The 19,252-nt window shown below is 46.6% G+C and overlaps 1 protein-coding gene across 1 annotated transcript in view; it reads left to right on the top strand.

Moving 5' to 3' along the window:
- Positions 1 to 1,611: 1,611 nt before the first annotated feature.
- LOC106591361 (ankyrin-3) overlaps positions 1,612 to 19,252 on the top strand; it is a gene marked incomplete at its 3' end in the record, with an annotated part of 349,799 nt that continues 332,158 nt past the window's right edge. The window contains exon 1 of the mRNA XM_045698814.1: positions 1,612 to 3,128. Within this exon, the coding sequence (XP_045554770.1) occupies positions 3,015 to 3,128 (114 nt within the window). The remainder of the gene's footprint in view (positions 3,129 to 19,252) is intronic.

The following is a 19,252-nucleotide window of genomic DNA, read 5'->3' as shown; positions in this document are numbered from 1 at the left end:
TGTAGAACCAGTAATCTACCAATCCCCTCCTCTGTACCTGTAGAACCATTAATCTACCTTATCCCTTCCTCTGTTCCTGTAGAACCAGTAATCTACCTATCCCTTCCTCTGTACCTGTCTGTAGAACCAGTAATCTACCTATCCCCTCCTCTGTACCTGTAGAACCAGTAATCTACCTATCCCTTCCTCTGTACCTGTAGAACCAGTATTCTACCTATCCCCTCCTCTTTACCTGTCTGTAGAACCAGTAATCTACCTATCCCTTCCTCTGTACCTGTAGAACCAGTAATCTACCTATCCCCTCCTCTGTACCTGTCTGTAGAACCAGTAATCTACCTATCCTCTCCTCTGTACCTGTCTGTAGAACCAGTAATCTACCTATCCCCTCCTCTATACCTGTAGAACCAGTAATCTACCTATCCCCTCCTCTGTACCTGTAGAACCAGTAATCTACCTATCCTCTCCTCTGTACCTGTCTCTAGATCTAGTAATCTACCTATCCCTTCTTCTGTACCTGTAGAACCAGTAATCTACCTTTCCCCTCCTCTGTACCTGTCTGTAGAACCAGTAATCTACCTATCCCCTCCTCTGTACCTGTCTGTAGAACCAGTAATCTACCTATCCCTTCATCTATACCTGTAGAACCAGTAATCTGCCTATCCCCTCCTCTGTATCTGTAGAACCAGTAATCTACCTATCCCCTCCTCTGTACCTGTAGAACCAGTAATCTACCTATCCCCTCCTCTGTACCTGTCTGTAGAACCAGTAATCTACCTATCCCCTCCTCTGCACCTGTTGAACGTGTAAACTACCTATCCCTTCCTCTCTACCTGTAGAACCAGTAATCTACCTATCCCCTCCTCTGTACCTGTCTGTAGAACCAGTAATCTACCTATCCCTTCCTCTGTACCTGTCTGTAGAACCAGTAATCTACCTATCCCCTCCTCTATACCTGTCTGTTGCTTGTTGTTCCAGATACTGTAGTCTTGACCTTCATACTCTTCTTCCTCCTCATCTTTACCGTTAGATATTAGTCTGAACACTCACCTAGTTCCTCTTCCTCATCTTTACCGTTAGATATTAGTCTGAACACTCACCTAGTTCCTCTTCCTCGTCTTTACCGTCAGATATGAGTCTGAACACTCACCTAGTTCCTCTTCCTCGTCTTTACCGTAAGATATGAGTCTGAACACTCACCTAGTTCCTCTTCCTTGTCTTTACTGTCAGATATGAGTCTGAACACTCACCTTTTTCTCTCTCTCTCTCTCTGTCTCTATGTCTCTCTCTCTCTCTATGTCTCTATGTCTCGCTCTCTCGTTCTCCCTGTTTGCACTGATCTGCACAAAAGCATTTCCCCATCAGGAGCATCTCCGTCCCTCCCCCTCCCCCTTCCTTCCTTCCTTCCTTCCTTCCTTCCTTCCTTCCTTCCTTCCTTCCTTCCTTCCTTCCTTCCTTCCTTCCTTCCTTCCTTCCTTCCTTCCTTCCTTCCTTCCTCCCGCAATGAGCATCTTTGTTATCTCCTCCCCTCCTCCTCCCCTCCTCCTCCCCTTCCCTTCCCTCTCCTCTCCCTTCCCTCTCCTCTCCTCCCCTTCACTCAGACACTTCCAGCTGGTGGTGTAACACTGCCTCCCAGTCTCAGTTGCCTCTCTCTCTCGCTCTCTCTCCTTCCTACTCGATCTCTCTCTACCTTACCTACTTCCCTTCCTCTCATTCCATTGCCTGTCCTGTCTGAGGGATGCTGTGTTGGGAGAAGGGAATGCGATGGGTCGTGGTTCAGGTAGGACCAGTAGCCACATGAAGACATCAGCAGACGAGAGGAGAGAGAGAGCTGCTTCTGTTTCTCTAGAGACTGATCCGTCCTGGTCGTCTGTCTGCTGCCAGACCTCATCTTCCTCATCTTCATCTTCCTCCTGGATACTAGAACACTGGATCACACCACCCAGAGAGGAGCAGCCTGGTCCGTTTTATTTTCCCTGCTACCTACCTAGCTAGCTAGCTAGCGTTACTACCTCTGCTGCTGTCCTGAGAGAGAGCATCACACCACCACCACCCAGCCCTGCTCCCTGATACTACAGAGAGGAGCTGTTCCCAGACCTGCTAGGATACTATACTGCAGAGGAGCTGTTCCCAGACCTGGTAGGATACTATACTACAGAGAGGAGCTGTTCCCAGACCTGCTAGGATACTATACTACAGAGGAGCTGTTCCCAGACCTGGTAGGATACTATACTACAGAGAGGAGCTGTTCCCAGACCTGGTAGGATACTATACTACAGAGAGGAGCTGTTCCCAGACCTGGTAGGATACTATACTACAGAGAGGAGCTGTTTCCAGACCTGGTAGGATACTATACTACAGAGAGGAGCTGTTCCCAGACCTGGTAGGATACTATACTACAGAGAGGAGCTGTTCCCAGACGTGCTAGGATACTATACTACAGAGGAGCTGTTCCCAGACCTGGTAGGATACTATACTACAGAGAGGAGCTGTTCCCAGACCTGGTAGGATACTATACTACAGAGAGGAGCTGTTCCCAGACCTGGTAGGATACTATACTACAGAGAGGAGCTGTTTCCAGACCTGGTAGGATACTATACTACAGAGAGGAGCTGTTTCCAGACCTGCTGGGATACTATACTACAGAGAGGAGCTGTTTCCAGACCTGCTGGGATACTATACTACAGAGAGGAGCTGTTCCCAGACCTGGTAGGATACTATACTACAGAGAGGAGCTGTTTCCAGACCTGGTAGGATACTATACTACAGAGGAGCTGTTCCCAGACCTGGTAGGATACTAAACTACAGAGAGGAGCTGTTCCCAGACCTGGTAGGATACTATACTACAGAGAGGAGCTGTTTCCAGACCTGGTAGGATACTATACTGCAGAGAGGAGCTGTTCCCAGACCTGGTAGGATACTATACTACAGAGAGGAGCTGTTTCCAGACCTGGTAGGACTTCCTCCTGCGATCCTGCTCTATAAGGATATCCGCTCCATCGCAGCTCCCCAGCACCATGGCTCAGGCTGCATCTCAGATCAAGAAGAGAGCGATTGTGGACACCTCCGTTGAGGATGAGAAACTTAAGAAGAGGAAGATCAGACAAGCCCAACGGCAGCTGAAGAAAAAGGTACAGGAGAAGGAGAGGAGAGGGAGGAGAGGAGAGGACAGAGAGAGGAAGAGGAGGAGAGGGGGAGAGGAGGAGGGGCTGAGTTAATCTCAGTTTCTCCCAGTGCTCTCATTCCTTTGTCCTGGTTCCTTTCCTCCACGGAGCTCGGCCTGCATGCTTCACACCACACCGTGTGGGTGGGCTCTTAGTGGGGAGTGGGACAGGCATGGGGGAGAGGCACGGGGGAGAGGCACGGGGGAGGTACGGGGGGAGGTACGGGGAGAAGCACGGGGGAGAAGCACGGGGGAGAAGCACGGGGGAGAAGTACGGGGGAGAAGCATGGGGGAGGAGGGGAGACAGGGGAGGAGGAGAGACAGGGGAGGAGGAGAGACATGGGACAGTAGGACAGAGTTAGCAGGTGTAGAGAGACAGCCTCTCAGCCTCTCTGTCTCTCTCTCTCTCTCTCTCTCTCTCTCTCTCTCTCTCTCTCTCTCTCTCTCTCTCAGCCTCTCTCAGTTTCTCTCAGCCTCTCTCAGTCTCTCAGCCTCTCAGCCTCTCAGCCTCTCTGTCTCTCTCTCTCTCAGCCTCTCAGCCTCTCAGCCTCTCAGCCTCTCAGCCTCCCTCCCTCAGTCTCTCTCAGCCTCTCTCATCCTCTCAGCCTCTCATCCTCTCTGTTGCTCCGTGGCATGGTGCTGCTTGTTTGCGTGGTATCAGCCTGAGGAATCCTCACCTGTTTCTGAAAAGGTTTATCGTGGCGGTGTGCTGTGTTGTAGTGTGGTGGACGGACTGCAGTGATGCTGGTTAGTAGTAATCCAGTAATCCAGTATCACAGGCGTGGCTGCAGCCTCCAGGCTAATTAACAGGAGAGAGAGTTGAACAGGGCTGGTGGGTACGGCACAAGACATAGTGTGATTTTCCACGGTGTTCCACGTCTGATCTTCTATCTCCATGGTGTTCCACGTCTGATCTTCTATCTCCATGGTGTTCCACGTCTGTGTTCTATCTCCATGGTGTTCCACGTCTGTGTTCTATCTCCATGGTGTTCCACGTCTGTGTTCTAGCTCCATGGTGTTCCATGTCTGATCTTCTATCTCCATGGTGTTCCATGTCTGTGTTCTATCTCCATGGTGTTCCACATCTGATCTTCTAGCTCCATGGTGTTCCACGTCTGATCTTCTATCTCCATGGTGTTCCATGTCTGTGTTCTAGCTCCATGGTGTTCCACGTCTGATCTTCTATCTCCATGGTGTTCCACGTCTGTGTTCTAGCTCCATGGTGTTCCATGTCTGATCTTCTATCTCCATGGTGTTCCACGTCTGTGTTCTATCTCCATGGTGTTCCACGTCTGTGTTCTATCTCCATGGTGCTCCATGTCTGATCTTCTATCTCCATGGTGTTCCACGTCTGTGTTCTATCTCCATGGTGTTCCATGTCTGTGTTCTATCTCCATGGTGTTCCACGTCTGTGTTCTATCTCCATGGTGTTCCATGTCTGATCTTCTATCTCCATGGTGTTCCACGTCTGTGTTCTATCTCCATGGTGTTCCACGTCTGAACTTCTATCTCCATGGTGTTCCACGTCTGTGTTCTATCTCCATGGTGTTCCACATCTGATCTTCTAACTCCATGGTGTTCCACGTCTGATCTTCTAACTCCATGGTGTTCCACGTCTGTGTTCTATCTCCATGGTGTTCCACGTCTGTGTTCTATCTCCATGGTGTTCCACGTCTGTGTTCTATCTCCATGGTGTTCCACGTCTGATCTTCTATCTCCATGGTGTTCCACATCTGTGTTCTATCTCCATGGTGTTCCACGTCTGTGTTCTATCTCCATGGTGTTCCACGTCTGTGTTCTAGCTCCATGGTGTTCCACGTCTGTGTTCTATCTCCATGGTGTTCCACGTCTGATCTTCTAGCTCCATGGTGTTCGACGTCTGTGTTCTATCTCCATGGTGTTCCACGTCTTTCTTCTATCTCCATGGTGTTCCACGTGTGTTCAATCTCCATGGTGTTCCATGTCTGATCTTCTATCTCCATCGTGTTCCACATCTGTGTTCTATCTCCATGGTGTTCCACGTCTGTGTTCTAGCTCCATGGTGTTCCACGTCTGTGTTCTATCTCCATGGTGTTCAATGTCTGTGTTCTATCTCCATGGTGTTCCACGTCTGAACTTGGGATGTTCCACTCTGCTCTGTACTGAATGGGATGTTCCACTCTGCTCTGTACTGAATGGGATGTTCCACTCTGCTCTGTACTGAATGGGATGTTCCGCTCTGCTCTGTACTGAATGGGATGTTCCACTCTGCTCTGTACTGAATGGGATGTTCCCCTCTGCTCTGTACTGAATGGGATGTTCCTCTCTGCTCTGTACTGAATGGGATGTTCCCCTCTGCTCTGTACTGAATGGGATGTTCCCCTCTGCTCTGTACTGAATGGGATTTTCCACTCTGCTCTGTACTGAATGGGATGTTCTACTCGGCTCTGTACTGAATGGGATGTTCCACTCTGCTCTGTACTGAATGGGATGTTCCACTCTGCTCTGTACTGAATGGGATGTTCCACTCTGCTCTGTACTGAATGAGATGTTCCCCTCTGCTCTGTACTGAATGAGATGTTCCCCTCTGCTCTGTACTGAATGGGATATACCCCTCTGCTCTGTACTGAATGGGATGTTTCCCTCTGCTCTGTGCTGAATGGGATGTTCCCCTCTGCTCTGTACTGAATGGGATGTTGCCCTCTGCTCTGTACTGAATGGGATGTTCCGCTCTGCTCTGTACTGAATGGGACGTTGCCCTCTGCTCTGTACTGAATGGTATGTTCCACTCTGCTCTGTACTGAATGAGATGTTCCCCTCTGCTCTGTACTGAATGGGATATTCCCCTCTGCTCTGTACTGAATGGGATGTTTCCCTCTGCTCTGTACTGAATGGGATGTTCCCCTCTGCTCTGTACTGATTGGGATGTTCCCCTCTGCTCTGTACTGAATGGGATGTTCCACTCTGCTCTGTACTGAATGGGATTTTCCATTAGATGGTGATGATAACAGACAGTCAACCTATTGGCTGTTCAGCAACATTCACAGCAGGGTCCTGTGTTCTGTTCTTCTTCTGTCTGAGTCTCTGTCCTCCCTCCCTCCCTCCCTGTCCTCCCTGTCCTCCCTCCCCTCCCTCCCTCCCTCCCTCCCTCCCTCCCTCCCTCCCTCCCTCCCTCCCTCCCTCCCTCTCTCCCTGGTCTCCCTCCCTCCCTGTCCTCCCTCCTTCCCTCCCTGTCCTCCCTCCCTCCCACCCTGTCCTCCCTCCTTCCCTCCCTGTCCTCCCTCCCTCCCTGTCCTCCCTCCCTCCCTCCCTCCCTGTCCTCCCTCCCCTCCCTCCCTCCCTCCCTACCTCCCTCTAGCCCTGTTTATTCCACCACTGTTACCTTCCCTTTCATCTGACAGTCAAAACCATAATGAGGTACACCAGAACCGTGACCAATGGTGATTGGTCATGGTCCTATAGGATTCCTAGTGGGACTCTGTTAATAAAACAGCTGGTATGAGCTTTCCCACACATGTCTAATCTGCATGCATGTGGAGTGAAGGGGAGGTGTGGTGGTCCCGTGTCAGAGAGGGAGGGGGTCTCCCGTGGCGTGTTGACCGACCCTCATCAGTCCAGGCCTCACTACCATCAGTAATGGGTCTCTACCATCAGTAATGGGTCTCTACCATCAGTAATGGGTCTCTAACATCAGTAATGGGTCACTACCATCAGTAATTGGTCTCTACCATCAGTAATGGGTGTCTACCATCAGTAATGGGTCACTACCATCAGTAATGGGTCTCTACCATCAGTAATGGGTCTCTACCATCAGTAATCGGTCTCTACCATCAGTAATCGGTCTCTACCATCAGTCCAGGGTCACTACCATCAGTAATGGGTCACTACCATCAGTCCAGGGTCTCTACCATCAGTAATGGGTCACTACCATCAGTCCAGGCCTCACTACCATCAGTAATGGGTCTCTACCATCAGTAATGGGTCTCTACCATGAGTAATGGCTCTCTACCATCAGTAATGGGTCTCTACCATCAGTCCAGGGTCTCTACCATCAGTAATGGGTCTCTACCATCAGTAATGGGTCTCTACCGTCAGTAATGGGTCTCTACCATCAGTAATGGGTCACTACCATCAGTAATGAGTCTCTACCATCAGTAATGGGTCTCTACCATCAGTAATGGGTCTCTACCATCAGTAATGGGTCTCAACCATCAGTAATGGGTCGCTACCATTAGTAATGGGTCTCTACCATCAGTAATGAGTCACTGCCATCAGTAATGGGTCTCTACCATCAGTAATGGGTCTCTACCATCAGTAATGGGTCTCTACCATCAGTAATGAGTCTCTACCATCAGTAATGTGTCTCTACCATCAGTAATGGGTCTCTACCATCAGTAATGGGTCTCTACTATCAGTAATGAGTCTCTACCATCAGTAATGGGTCACTACCATCAGTAATGGGTCTCTACCATCAGTAATGGGTCACTACCATCAGTAATGGGTCTCTAAAATCAGTAATGGGTCACTACCATCAGTAATGGGTCTCCACCATCAGTAATGGGTCTCTACCATCAGTAATGAGTCTCTACCATCAGTAATGGGTCTCTACCATCAGTAATGGGTCTCTACCATCAGTAATGGGTCACTACCATCAGTAATGGGTCTCTTCCATCAGTAATGGGTCTCTACCATCTCTACCATCAGTAATGGGTCACTACCATCAGTAATGGGTCTCTACCATCAGTAATGGGTCACTACCATCAGTAATGGGTCTCCACCATTAGTAATGGGTCTCTACCATCAGTAATGAGTCTCTACCATCAGTAATGGGTCTCTACCATCAGTAATGAGTCTGTACCATCAGTCCAGGGTCACTAGACCCCATGCCAGCAGGAGGCAGTGTAGCTGGCTTGGCTGAGGGACGCTGAGTGAGGGAGAGAATGAAGGAGACGAAGGCCTCCAGTGTCAAAGTCGCCTCAGCAGGGTCGTCAAAAAAACCAACGTTCTGGTTTTCAGGGGAAATGAAAGAGGGAGTCTGTAACGTGACTTCTGCTTTCGGACGTTAACAAGGTGACCCTCCTCCTCCACATTTACTCTCCAGCAGTGTTGTTTCTTCTCATCCAGACCAGAATGTGCTCTGGGTTTAATGTAGCTTACACCTGCTACGTTAGGTTAGTGTCGGAGTGGTCACGGACAAATGCTGCTGATTGTATTGATTGTAGGCCAGTCTGCCCTGTCACTTGTAACTGACTGTCTGTGGTGCTGACGGACTGTATTGGTTTAGATATGAGTGGTCTGTGACTGTATTGGTTTAGATATGAGTGGTCTGTGACTGTATTGGTTTAGATATGAGTGGTCTGTGGTGCTGACCGACTGTATTGGTTTAGATATGAGTGGTTTGTGGTGCTGACCGACTGTATTGGTTTAGATATGAGTGGTCTGTGGTGCTGACCGACTGTTCTGGTTTAGATATGAGTGGTCTGTGGTGCTGACCGACTGTATTGGTTTAGATATGAGTGGTCTGTGGTGCTGACTGACTGTATTGGTTTAGATATGAGTGGGCTGTGGTGCTGACTGACTGTATTGGTTTAGATATGAGTGGTCTGTGGTGTTGACCGACTGTATTGGTTTAGATATGAGTGGTCTGTGGTGCTGACTGACTGTATTGGTTTAGATATGAGTGGTCTGTGGTGCTGACCGACTGGATTGGTTTAGATATGAGTGGTCTGTGGTGCTGACCGACTGTATTGGTTTAGATATGAGTGGTCTGTGGTGCTGACCGACTGGATTGGTTTAGATATGAGTGGTCTGTGGTGCTGACCGACTGGATTGGTTTAGATATGAGTGGTCTGTGGTGCTGACCGACTGGATTGGTTTAGATATGAGTGGTCTGTGACTGTGAAACCTTACCCTAGTGCAGTATGGGAAACCTTACCCTAGTGCAGTATGGGAAACCTTACTCTAGATCTGACTCTGTCTCAGTGAGACTAAGGGACAGAGATACCCCCTCTTCACATCTCTGTTCTGACTCTCTGTCTCAGTGGGACAAAGGGACAGAGATACCCCCTCTTCACATCTCTGTTCTGACTCTCTGTCTCAGTGAGACAAAGGGACAGAGATACCCCCTCTTCACATCTCTGTTCTGACTCTGTCTCAGTGGGACAGTGAGAACATTAATTTGTCTCTAACAACACATAATAAAGCAATGAATATAAGTCCTATGATGACTGCCCATTACTGCCCATTACTGCTCATTACTGCTCATTACTGCCCTTTACTGCCCATTACTGCTCATTACTGCCCATTACTGCCCATCACTGCTCATCACTGCCCATTACTGCCCATCACTGCCCATCACTGCCCATCACTGCCCATTACTGCCCATCACTGCCCATTACTACCCATCACTGCCCATTACTGCTCATCACTGCTCATCACTGCCCATCACTGCCCATTACTGCCATCACTGCCCATTACTACCCATTACTACCCATTACTGCCCATTACTGCCCATCACTGCTCATTACTGCCCATCACTGCCCATTACTGCTCATCACTGCTCATCACTGCCCATCACTGCCCATTACTGCCATCACTGCCCATTACTACCCATTACTACCCATTACTGCCCATTACTGCCCATCACTGCTCATTACTGCCCATCACTGCCCATCACTGCCATTACTGCCCATTACTGCCCATTACTGCCCATTACTACCCATTACTGCCCATTACTGCTCATCACTGCCCATCACTGCCCTTTACTGCTCATCACTGCCCATCACTGCCCATCACTGCTCATCACTGCTCATCACTGCCCATCACTGCCCATCACTGCCCATCACTGCCCATTACTGCCCATTACTGCCCATCATTGCCCATTACTACCCATCACTGCCCATTACTGCTCATCACTGCTCATCACTGCCCATCACTGCCCATTACTGCCATCACTGCCCATTACTACCCATTACTGCCCATCACTGCTCATTACTGCCCATCACTGCTCATTACTGCTCATCACTGCCCATCACTGCCCATCACTGCCATTACTACCCATTACTGCCCATTACTGCCCATTACTACCCATCACTGCCCATTACTGCCCATTACTGCTCATCACTGCCCATCACTGCCCATCACTGCCCATCACTGCTCATCACTGCCCATCACTGCCCATCACTGCTCATCACTGCCCATCACTGCCCATTACTGCCATCACTGCCCATTACTGCTCATTACTGCCCATCACTGCCCATCACTGCCCATCACTGCTCATCACTTCCCATCACTGCCCATCACTGCCCATCACTGCCCATCACTGCCCATCACTGCCCATCACTGCCCATTACTGCCCATCACTGCCCATTACTGCCCATCACTGCCCATCACTGCCCATCACTGCCCATTACTGCCCATCACTGCCCATCACTACCCATTACAGCCCATCACTGCCCATCACAGCCCATCACTGCCCATTACTACCCATTACTACCTATTACTGCCCATTACTTATTTACCATCCTGTAATCACTTTGCTTTAATAATATATTCCAGTTGTGTAAATTACTTGTTTTAATGTGAAGACTTTATTATTTCATTTCATAGAGTCATCATCTCATCTCTGCTCAGGCAGTAACCAGACAACCATCTGAAGTGATCTCTGTGCTCCCCAACGAGCCAAGCACCCCTGCCTTGGCTAGTGGAAAGGGTATCCCATGATCATTGGGTTGCCACAGCTGCCCACGCTGCAGGGCTGTCTGACCAAATCACTGTTATAGTAGTTCTTCAAAGTAGATAAGGCATACTTTCAACACTTCTACTTCTATCAGTCGAGTAGAGCTTCCTCACAAACTCTACCGCTCTCTGTCTCGTTTCCTCGCTGCGTTGTGTAGGCTACATTCCTCTCTCATGCCTTCTGTGTGTGGCGCTGGGAAGAATAGGTGCAATGGTTTCTGGCCATTGTAGTTAATTACCATGTTTCTGCGCTGAACTAGGTTGAATATTTGCCTTTTGAAAACTACAACTCCCTACAGCGTCCCACAGTTTGTTCTTGATTTGATGTCTCTTGTGCTCGATAGGATTTTTCTCCAGAGAAATGGCTCTCTCTCTCCCCAACTCTCTCTCTCTCCCTCTCTCTCTCTCTCTCTCTCCCCCTCTCTCTCTCTTCATCTCTCTCTCTGTCGTTCTCTCCCTCTCTCTCTCCCTCTCTCTCCCCAACTCTCTCTCTCTCCCTCTCTCTCTCTCTCTCCGCCTCTCTCTCTTCATCTCTCTCCCTCTCTCTCTCTCTCTCTCTATCTCTCCCTCTCTCTCGTTCTCTCTCTCTCTATCCATATCAAATTCAATTCAAGGGGCTTTATTGGCATGGGAAACATATGTTTACATTGCCAAAGCAAGTGAAATAGATAATAAACAAAAGTGAAATAAACAATACAAATGATCAGTAAACATTACACTCATAAAAGTTCCAAAAGAATAAAGACATTTCAAATGTCATATTATGTGCAAATAGTTAAAGTACAAAAGGCAAAATAAAGAAACATAAATATGGGTTGTATTTACAATGGTGTTTGTTCTTCACTGGTTGACCTTTTCTTGTGGCAACAGGTCACAAATCTTGCTGCTGTGATTAAACACTGTGGTATTTCACCCAGTAGATATGGGAGTTTATCAAAATAGGATTTGTTTTCATATTCTTTGTGTGTCTGTGTAATCTGAGGGAAATATGTGTCTCTAATATGGTCATACATTTGGCAGGAGGTTAGGAAGTGCAGCTCAGTTTCCACCTCATTTTGTGGGCAGTGTGCACATAGCCTGTCTTCACTTGAGAGCCATTCTCAATAGCAAGGCTACGCTCACTGAGTCTGTACATAGTCAAAGCTTTCCTTAAGTTTGGGTCAGTCACAGTGGTCAGGTATTCTGCCGCTGTGTACTCTCTGTTTAGGGCCAAATAGCATTCTAGTTTGCTCTGTTTTATTGTTAATTCTTTCCAATGTGTCAAGTAATTATCTTTTTGTTTTCTCATGATTTGGTTGGGTCTAATTGTGTTGCTGTCCTGGGGCTCTGTGGGGTCTGTTTGTGTTTGTGGACAGAGCCCCAGGACCAGCTTGCTTAGGGGACTCTTCTCCAGGTTCATCTCTCTGTAGGTGATGGCTTTGTTATGGAAGGTTTGGGAATCGCTTCCTTTTAGGTGGTTGTAGAATTTAACGGCTCTTTTCTGGATTTTGATAATTAGCGGGTATCGGCCTAATTCTGCTCTGCATTATTTGGTGTTCTACGTTGTACATGGAGGATATTTTTGCAGAATTCTGCATGCAGTCTCAATTTGGCATTTGTCCCATTTTGTGAATTCTTGGTTGGTGAGCGGACCCCAGACCTCACAATCATAAAGGACAATGGGTTCTATAACTGATTCAAGTATTTTTAGCCAGATCCTAATTGGTATGTCGAATTGTATGTTCCTTTTGATGGCATAGAAGGCCCTTCTTGCCTTGTCTCTCAGATCGTTCACAGCTTTGTGGAAGTTACCTGTGGCTCTGATGTTTAGGCCAAGGTATGTATAGTTTTTTTGTGTGCTCTAGGGCAACGGTGTCTAGATGGAATTTGTATTTGTGGTCCTCTCTCTCTCTCTCTCTCTCTCTCTCTCTCTCTCTCTCTCTCTCTCTCTCTGTGTCTCTCTCTCTCTGTGTCTCTCTCTCTCTGTGTCTCTCTGTCTCTCTCTCTTTCTCTCTTGGTCCCACGCAGATCTTCAGTCCCCCTGCAGTCCCTTCAGAATGTACAGTTCCTCTTCATTACTCATCTATAGTACAGTCCTGTCATCTCTCTACTGAGATACAATACTGTATCAGCCCATCTGATTAACTAGTAAACCTCAGTTAAGCATTCCCTTCTTTGTTCAAGCTGAGCTGAAGCCCTTTCTTTCTGACCAGTAGAGAGGTTTGGAGGTTGGACCATGCAGGGCTCTCTCTCTCCCTCTCTCTCTCTCTCTCTCTCTCTCTCTCTCCCTCCCTCCCTCCCTCCCTCCCTCCCTCTCTCTCTCTCTCTCTCGTTCTCTCTCTCTCTCTCTCTCTCATTCTCTCTCTCTCTCTCGCTCTCTCTCTCTCTCGCTCTCTCTCTCTCTCTCGCTCTCTCTCTCTCTCTCTCTCTCTCTCTCGCTCTCTCTCTCTCTCTCTCAAACAGAAGGACTGAGTGGAGGAAGATACACTCTTAACACTATGACTGTCATGAATTATAGAACTGAACCCATCACAGGAGATGAGAGGGAAGAAGAGGAGAAGAGAGAGGACAGAAGAGAGAAGGAGGATAAATGAGAGGAGGGCGAGGAGAGGAGAGAGGAGGGGAGGAAGGAGAGAGGAGACAGGGAAGGAGAGGAGATGAGAGAGGGAAGGAGAGGAGAAGAGAGAGGACAGAAGAGAGAAGGAGGATAAATAAGAGGAGAGAGGAGGGGAGGAAGGAGAGAGGAGAGGAAAGGAGTGGAGAGGAAAGGAGTGGAGAGGAGGGGAAGAAGGAGAGAGGAGGGCGAGGAGAGGAAAGGAGGGGAGGAAGGAGAGATGAGGGCGAGGACAGGAAAGGAGTGGACAGGAGGAGAGGAGAGAGGAGGAGAGGAAGAGGAGCAGCCCCAACCTCACTGCTCCAGCACAACGCTCCACCATGCAGTGGAAACGAGGCTCTGTGATTGGTGCAGGGCCTGGCGGGGGGTAGAGAGGTATTCCACGCCCACGCACAGTAACACAGGGAGGGAGAGAGAGAAGAGGAAAGACGGGGGACAGAAGAGAGAAATGAGAGAGAGAGAGAGAGAGAGAGAGAGGAGTGTGCGGTAAACAAGGTGCTGATATTTTAGGGGGAACTGAATGTGAAGTTGTTTATCATGCTGCAGGGCTTTTCTCTTTACTGCATCAACACAGAGAGAATAGATCTAACTAGGACAGCTTCAGCATTTACATAGAGGGGTTGATTATGATCACACTGAATCACTGAGGGTTCTGGAACCTTCTTAATGGGTTGATTACACACTGTATCACTATCAAACACACTGAGGGTTCTGGAGTCTTCTTAATGGGTTGATTACACACTGAATCACTATCAAACACACTGAGGGTTCTGGAACCTTCTTAATGGGTTGATTACACACTGAATCACTATCAAACACACTGAGGGTTCTGGAACCTTCTTAATGGGTTGATTACACACTGAATCACTATCAAACACACTGAGGGTTCTGGAGTCTTCTTAATGGGTTGATTACACACTGAATCACTATCAAACACACTCTGGGTTCTGGAGTCTTCTTAATGGGTTGATTACACACTGAATCACTATCAAACACACTGAGGGTTCTGGAACCTTCTTAATGGGTTGATTATGATCACGCTGAATCACTGTCAGACACACTGAGGGTTCTGGAGTCTTCTTAATGGGTTGATTACACACTGTATCACTATCAAACACACTGAGGGTTCTGGAACCTTCTTAATGGGTTGATTACACACTGAATCACTATCAAACACAACGAGGGTTCTGGAACCTTCTTAATGGGTTGATTACACACTGAATCACTATCAAACACACCGAGGGTTCTGGAACCTTCTTAATGGGTTGATTACACACTGAATCACTATCAAACACACCGAGGGTTCTGGAACCTTCTTAATGGGTTGATTACACACTGCATCCCTATCAAACACACCGAGGGTTCTGGAGTCGTCTTAATGGGTTGATTACACACTGAATCACTATCAAACACACTGAGGGTTCTGGAACCTTCTTAATGGGTTGATTACACACTGAATCACTATCAAACACACTGAGGGTTCTGGAACCTTCTTAATGGGTTGATTACACACTGAATCACTATCAAACACACTGAGGGTTCTGGAACCTTCTTAATGGGTTGATTACACACTGAATCACTATCAAACACACTGAGGGTTCTGGAACCTTCTTAAAGGGTTGATTACACACTGAATCACTATCAAACACTGAGGGTTCTGGAACCTTCTTAATGGGTTGATTACACACAGAATCACTATCAAACACACTGAGGGTTCTAGAACCTTCTTAATGGGTTGATTATGATCACACTGAATCACTATCAAACACACTGAGGGTTCTGGAGTCTTCTTAATGGGTTGATTACACACTGAATCACATGTTCTGAGGATTCTGGAACCTTCTTAATGGGTTGATTACTTAAGCAATAAGGCACAAGAGGCAGTGCTGCATCATGAATACAGTCACAGGTAAATGCCGTTGTTCAGCCCGTCGTGATAGTGGAGGTAAAGGATGCCATTGCACTGCCTCGCGTGCCTTATTGATTTTATAAAACTTACATATATTCATTAAAACATTATTTTGATAAGTCAATTCATACAATTTAATTCTTCCACCAGAAGATATAGTCCAGACAAAAATCTGGTTGTTAGTTCTTTTGTTCATGTTGCTACAGACCCGACACAGTCGTTAATTCTTTTTGAGTTGTTGCTATGATAAAGGAAGCCAGGTTGCCCGTGATACAAGTCAATGTTCGACGTCCATCCTTTCTGAGTATGTTGGAGGATGATGTGGATAATGGCCACTAGGGGCAACAGTTAGTGCTGTTACCTTCAAGTAGGTTTGGGTTTTGCTAGGTTATTGGGGATGGCAGATGGGCATAACCATCTGCCTCTGATTCCAAAGGTTGCAAGTTTGAATCCAGCATTAGAAGGCCAGCATCCCAGAGTCGCCTCTTCACTGTTGACGTTGAGACTGGTGTTTTGCGGGTAATATTTAATGAAGCTGTCAGTTGAGGACTTGTGAGGCGTCTGTTTCTCGAACTAGACACTCTCATGTACTTTTCCTTTTGCTCAGTTGTGCACCGGGGCCTCCCACTCCTTTTTCTATTCTGGTTAGAGCCAGTTTGCGCTGTTCTGTGAAGGGAGTAGTACACAGCGTTGTACCAGATCTTCAGTTTCTTGGCAATTTCTCGCATGGAATAGCCTTCATTTCTCAGAACAAGAATAGACTGACGAGTTTCAGAAGAAAGTACTTTGTTTCTGGCCATTTTGAGCCTTAAATCGAACCCATAAATGCTGATGCTCCAGATACTCAACTAGTCTAAAGAAGGCCAGTTTTATTGCTTCTTTAATCAGAACAACAGTTTTCAGCTGTGCTAACATAATTGTAAAAGGGTTTTCTAATGATCAATTAGCCTTTTTAAAATGGTAAACTTGGATTAGCTAACACAATGTGCCATTGGAACACAGGAGTGATGGTTGCTGATAATGGGCCTCTGTACGCTTATGTAGATATTCCATAAAAAATCTGCTGTTTCCAGCTATAATAGTCATTTACAACATTAACAGTGTCTACACTGTAGTTCTGATCAATTTGATGTTATTTCAATGGACAATATTTTTCATTTTCTTTCAAAAACAAGGACATTTCTAGTTGACCCCAAACTTTTGAATGGTACTTGGAGAGCTCTAATTTGTCTCCACCCATTCAGCATCGTTCACGCCCTCTAAAGCTTTAGCCCCACCCATCTCTTTAAGGATTCACAGAGTGAGTAGTGTAGTAAACAACCAAAGATTTCAAGACTAAAAGTTTTTCCTTGGGTGTCTGAGCTGTGTGCTAGTCGTTTAAACAGACAGCTCGGTGCATTCAACATGTCAATACCTCTCACAAATACATGTAGTGATGAAGTCAATCTCTCCTCCACTTTCAGCCAGGAGAGATTGACATGCATATTATTGTTTGCTCTCTGTGTACATCCAAGGGCCAGCTGTGCTGCCCTGTTTTGAGCAAATTGCAATTTTCCTAAGTCCCTCTTTGTGGCATCTGACCACACGACTGAACAGTAGTCCAGGTGAGACAAAACTAGAGCCTGTAGGACCTACCATGTTGATAGTGTTGTTAAAAAGGTAGAGTAACACTTTATTACAGACAGACTTCTGCAGTCATTTCAGTCGCTGTAGTAGCTGACATTTATAGTGTTGAGTCATCGGCATACATAGACACAATGGCTTTACTCAAAGCATGTCATTAGAAAAGATTGAAAAAGGTTAAGGGGCCTAGACAGCTGCCCTGGGGAATTCCTGATTCTACCTGAATTATGTCAGATAGGCTTCCATTAAAGAACACCCTCTGTGTTCTGTTAGACAGGTAACTCTTGCCTTCGGGAACATGTGAACTTTCTTGTGCCTTAATAACAAACATGTATGCAATCTGTAAATACGAATAAAATTGATAAATTACAAGACTTATTGGTTAATCTGTTAGTGCTAGGGGGCAGCATTGACACGGCTGGATAAAAAACATACCCGATTTAATCTGGTTACCACTCCTACTCAGTAACTAGAATATGCATATACTTATTACATATGGATAGAAAACACCCTAAATTTTCTAAAACTGTTTGAATGGTGTCTGTGAGTATAACAGAACTCAAATGGCAGGTCAAAACCTGAGAGATTCCTTTACAGGAAGTGGCCTGTCTGACCATTTCTTGAACTTCTTTTCCATCTCTATCATTTACTAAGGATCTCTGCTCTAACGTGACACTTCCCACGTCTTCCATAGGCTCTCAGAGCCCGGGAAAAAACAGAATGTCGTCATTCCAGCCCCAGGCTGAAACACATTATCGCCTTTCTCAAGTGGCCCATCAAGAGATACTAGCTTATGCGCGTGACCCCGACCGCCCCCGCCTTTGGGATTTTTTCCTCTGTTTGCCGAAAAGGAGATTCCCTGTCGGAATATTATCGCTTTTCTACGAGAAAAATGACGTAAAAATTGATTTTAAACAGCGGTTGACATGCTTCGACGTACGGTAATGGAATACTTTGAATTTTATTGTCAGGAATTGCGCCAAGCGCGACACTTCTTTACTATTTCGGATAGTGTCTGGAACGCATCGAACAAAACGCCGCTATTCGGATATAACGATGGATTATTTTGGACCAAACCAACATTTGTTATTGAAGTAGCTGTCCTGGGTGTGTATTCTGACGAAGACAACAAAAGGTAATGACATTTTTATAATAGTAAATATGATTATGGTGAGTGCTAAACTTGCCGGGTGTCTAAATAGCGAGCCCGTGATGCCTGGGCTATGTACTTAGAATATTGCAAAATGTGCTTTCACCAAAAAGCTATTTTAAAATCGGACATATCGAGTGCATAGAGGAGGTCTGTATCTATAATTCTTAAAATAATTGTTATGCTTTTTGTGAACGTTTATCGTGAGTAATTTAGTAAAATGTTAGCGAATTCCCCGGAAGTTTGCGGGGGTATGCTAGTTCTGAACGTCACATGCTAATGTAAAAAGCTGGTTTTTGATATAAATATGAACTTGATTGAACAAAACATGCATGTATTGTATAACATAATGTCCTAGGGTTGTCATCTGATGAAGATCATCAAAGGTGAGTGCTGCATTTAGCTGTCTTCTGGGTTTTGGTGACATTATATGCTGGCTTGAAAAATGGGTGTCTGATTATTTCTGGCTTGGTACTCTGCTGACATAATCTAATGTTTTGCTTTCGTTGTAAAGCCTTTTTGAAATCGGACAGTGTGGTTAGATTAACGAGAGTCTTATCTTTAAATGGCTGTAAAATAGTCATATGTTTGAGAAATTGAAGTAATAGGATTTTTAAGGTTTTGAAAATCGCGCCACAGGCTGGCAGTGGCTGTTACGTAGGTGGGACGAATTCGTCCCGTCTAGCCTAGAGAGGTTAAGCCACAGAAAAAGTCAGCAACCTTTCCACTAGCCATGATTGTCTGAGATAATGAGTGGGCTGGACATGCCGAGAGAGGAGTTCAGATTGGTCTGCCATATAGATGGCGTCTGTCTATTTGAGCTGGTCAGGCTGTTTGTAATCCTGTCGAACACGGCTTTTATGAAATGTATTGTGTAGTGGAGCTGCATGTGTTGCTCTCCACTTTCTGGAGGATCAAGTTTTGAAATCAGTGGAATTAGAGTATGATAGCTCAAGAGATGGAGAAAACACCTGTCTCTGGATTACATCTTCAAACTCAGGGCAACCGTGGCATGGCGTCTGTAACAGGGAGCAGCAGATTGTTGAACAGATTCATGCAGGGTAGTAACGACATGATCTGGCACTATGTTCATTGTTGTTT

The sequence above is a fragment of the Salmo salar genome, chromosome ssa01 (genome assembly GCF_905237065.1).
Source record: "Salmo salar chromosome ssa01, Ssal_v3.1, whole genome shotgun sequence".
NCBI lineage: Eukaryota > Metazoa > Chordata > Actinopteri > Salmoniformes > Salmonidae > Salmo > Salmo salar.
The sequence above is the reverse complement of the archived record's forward strand: the minus strand, read 5'-3'. Positions and strand labels throughout refer to the sequence as shown.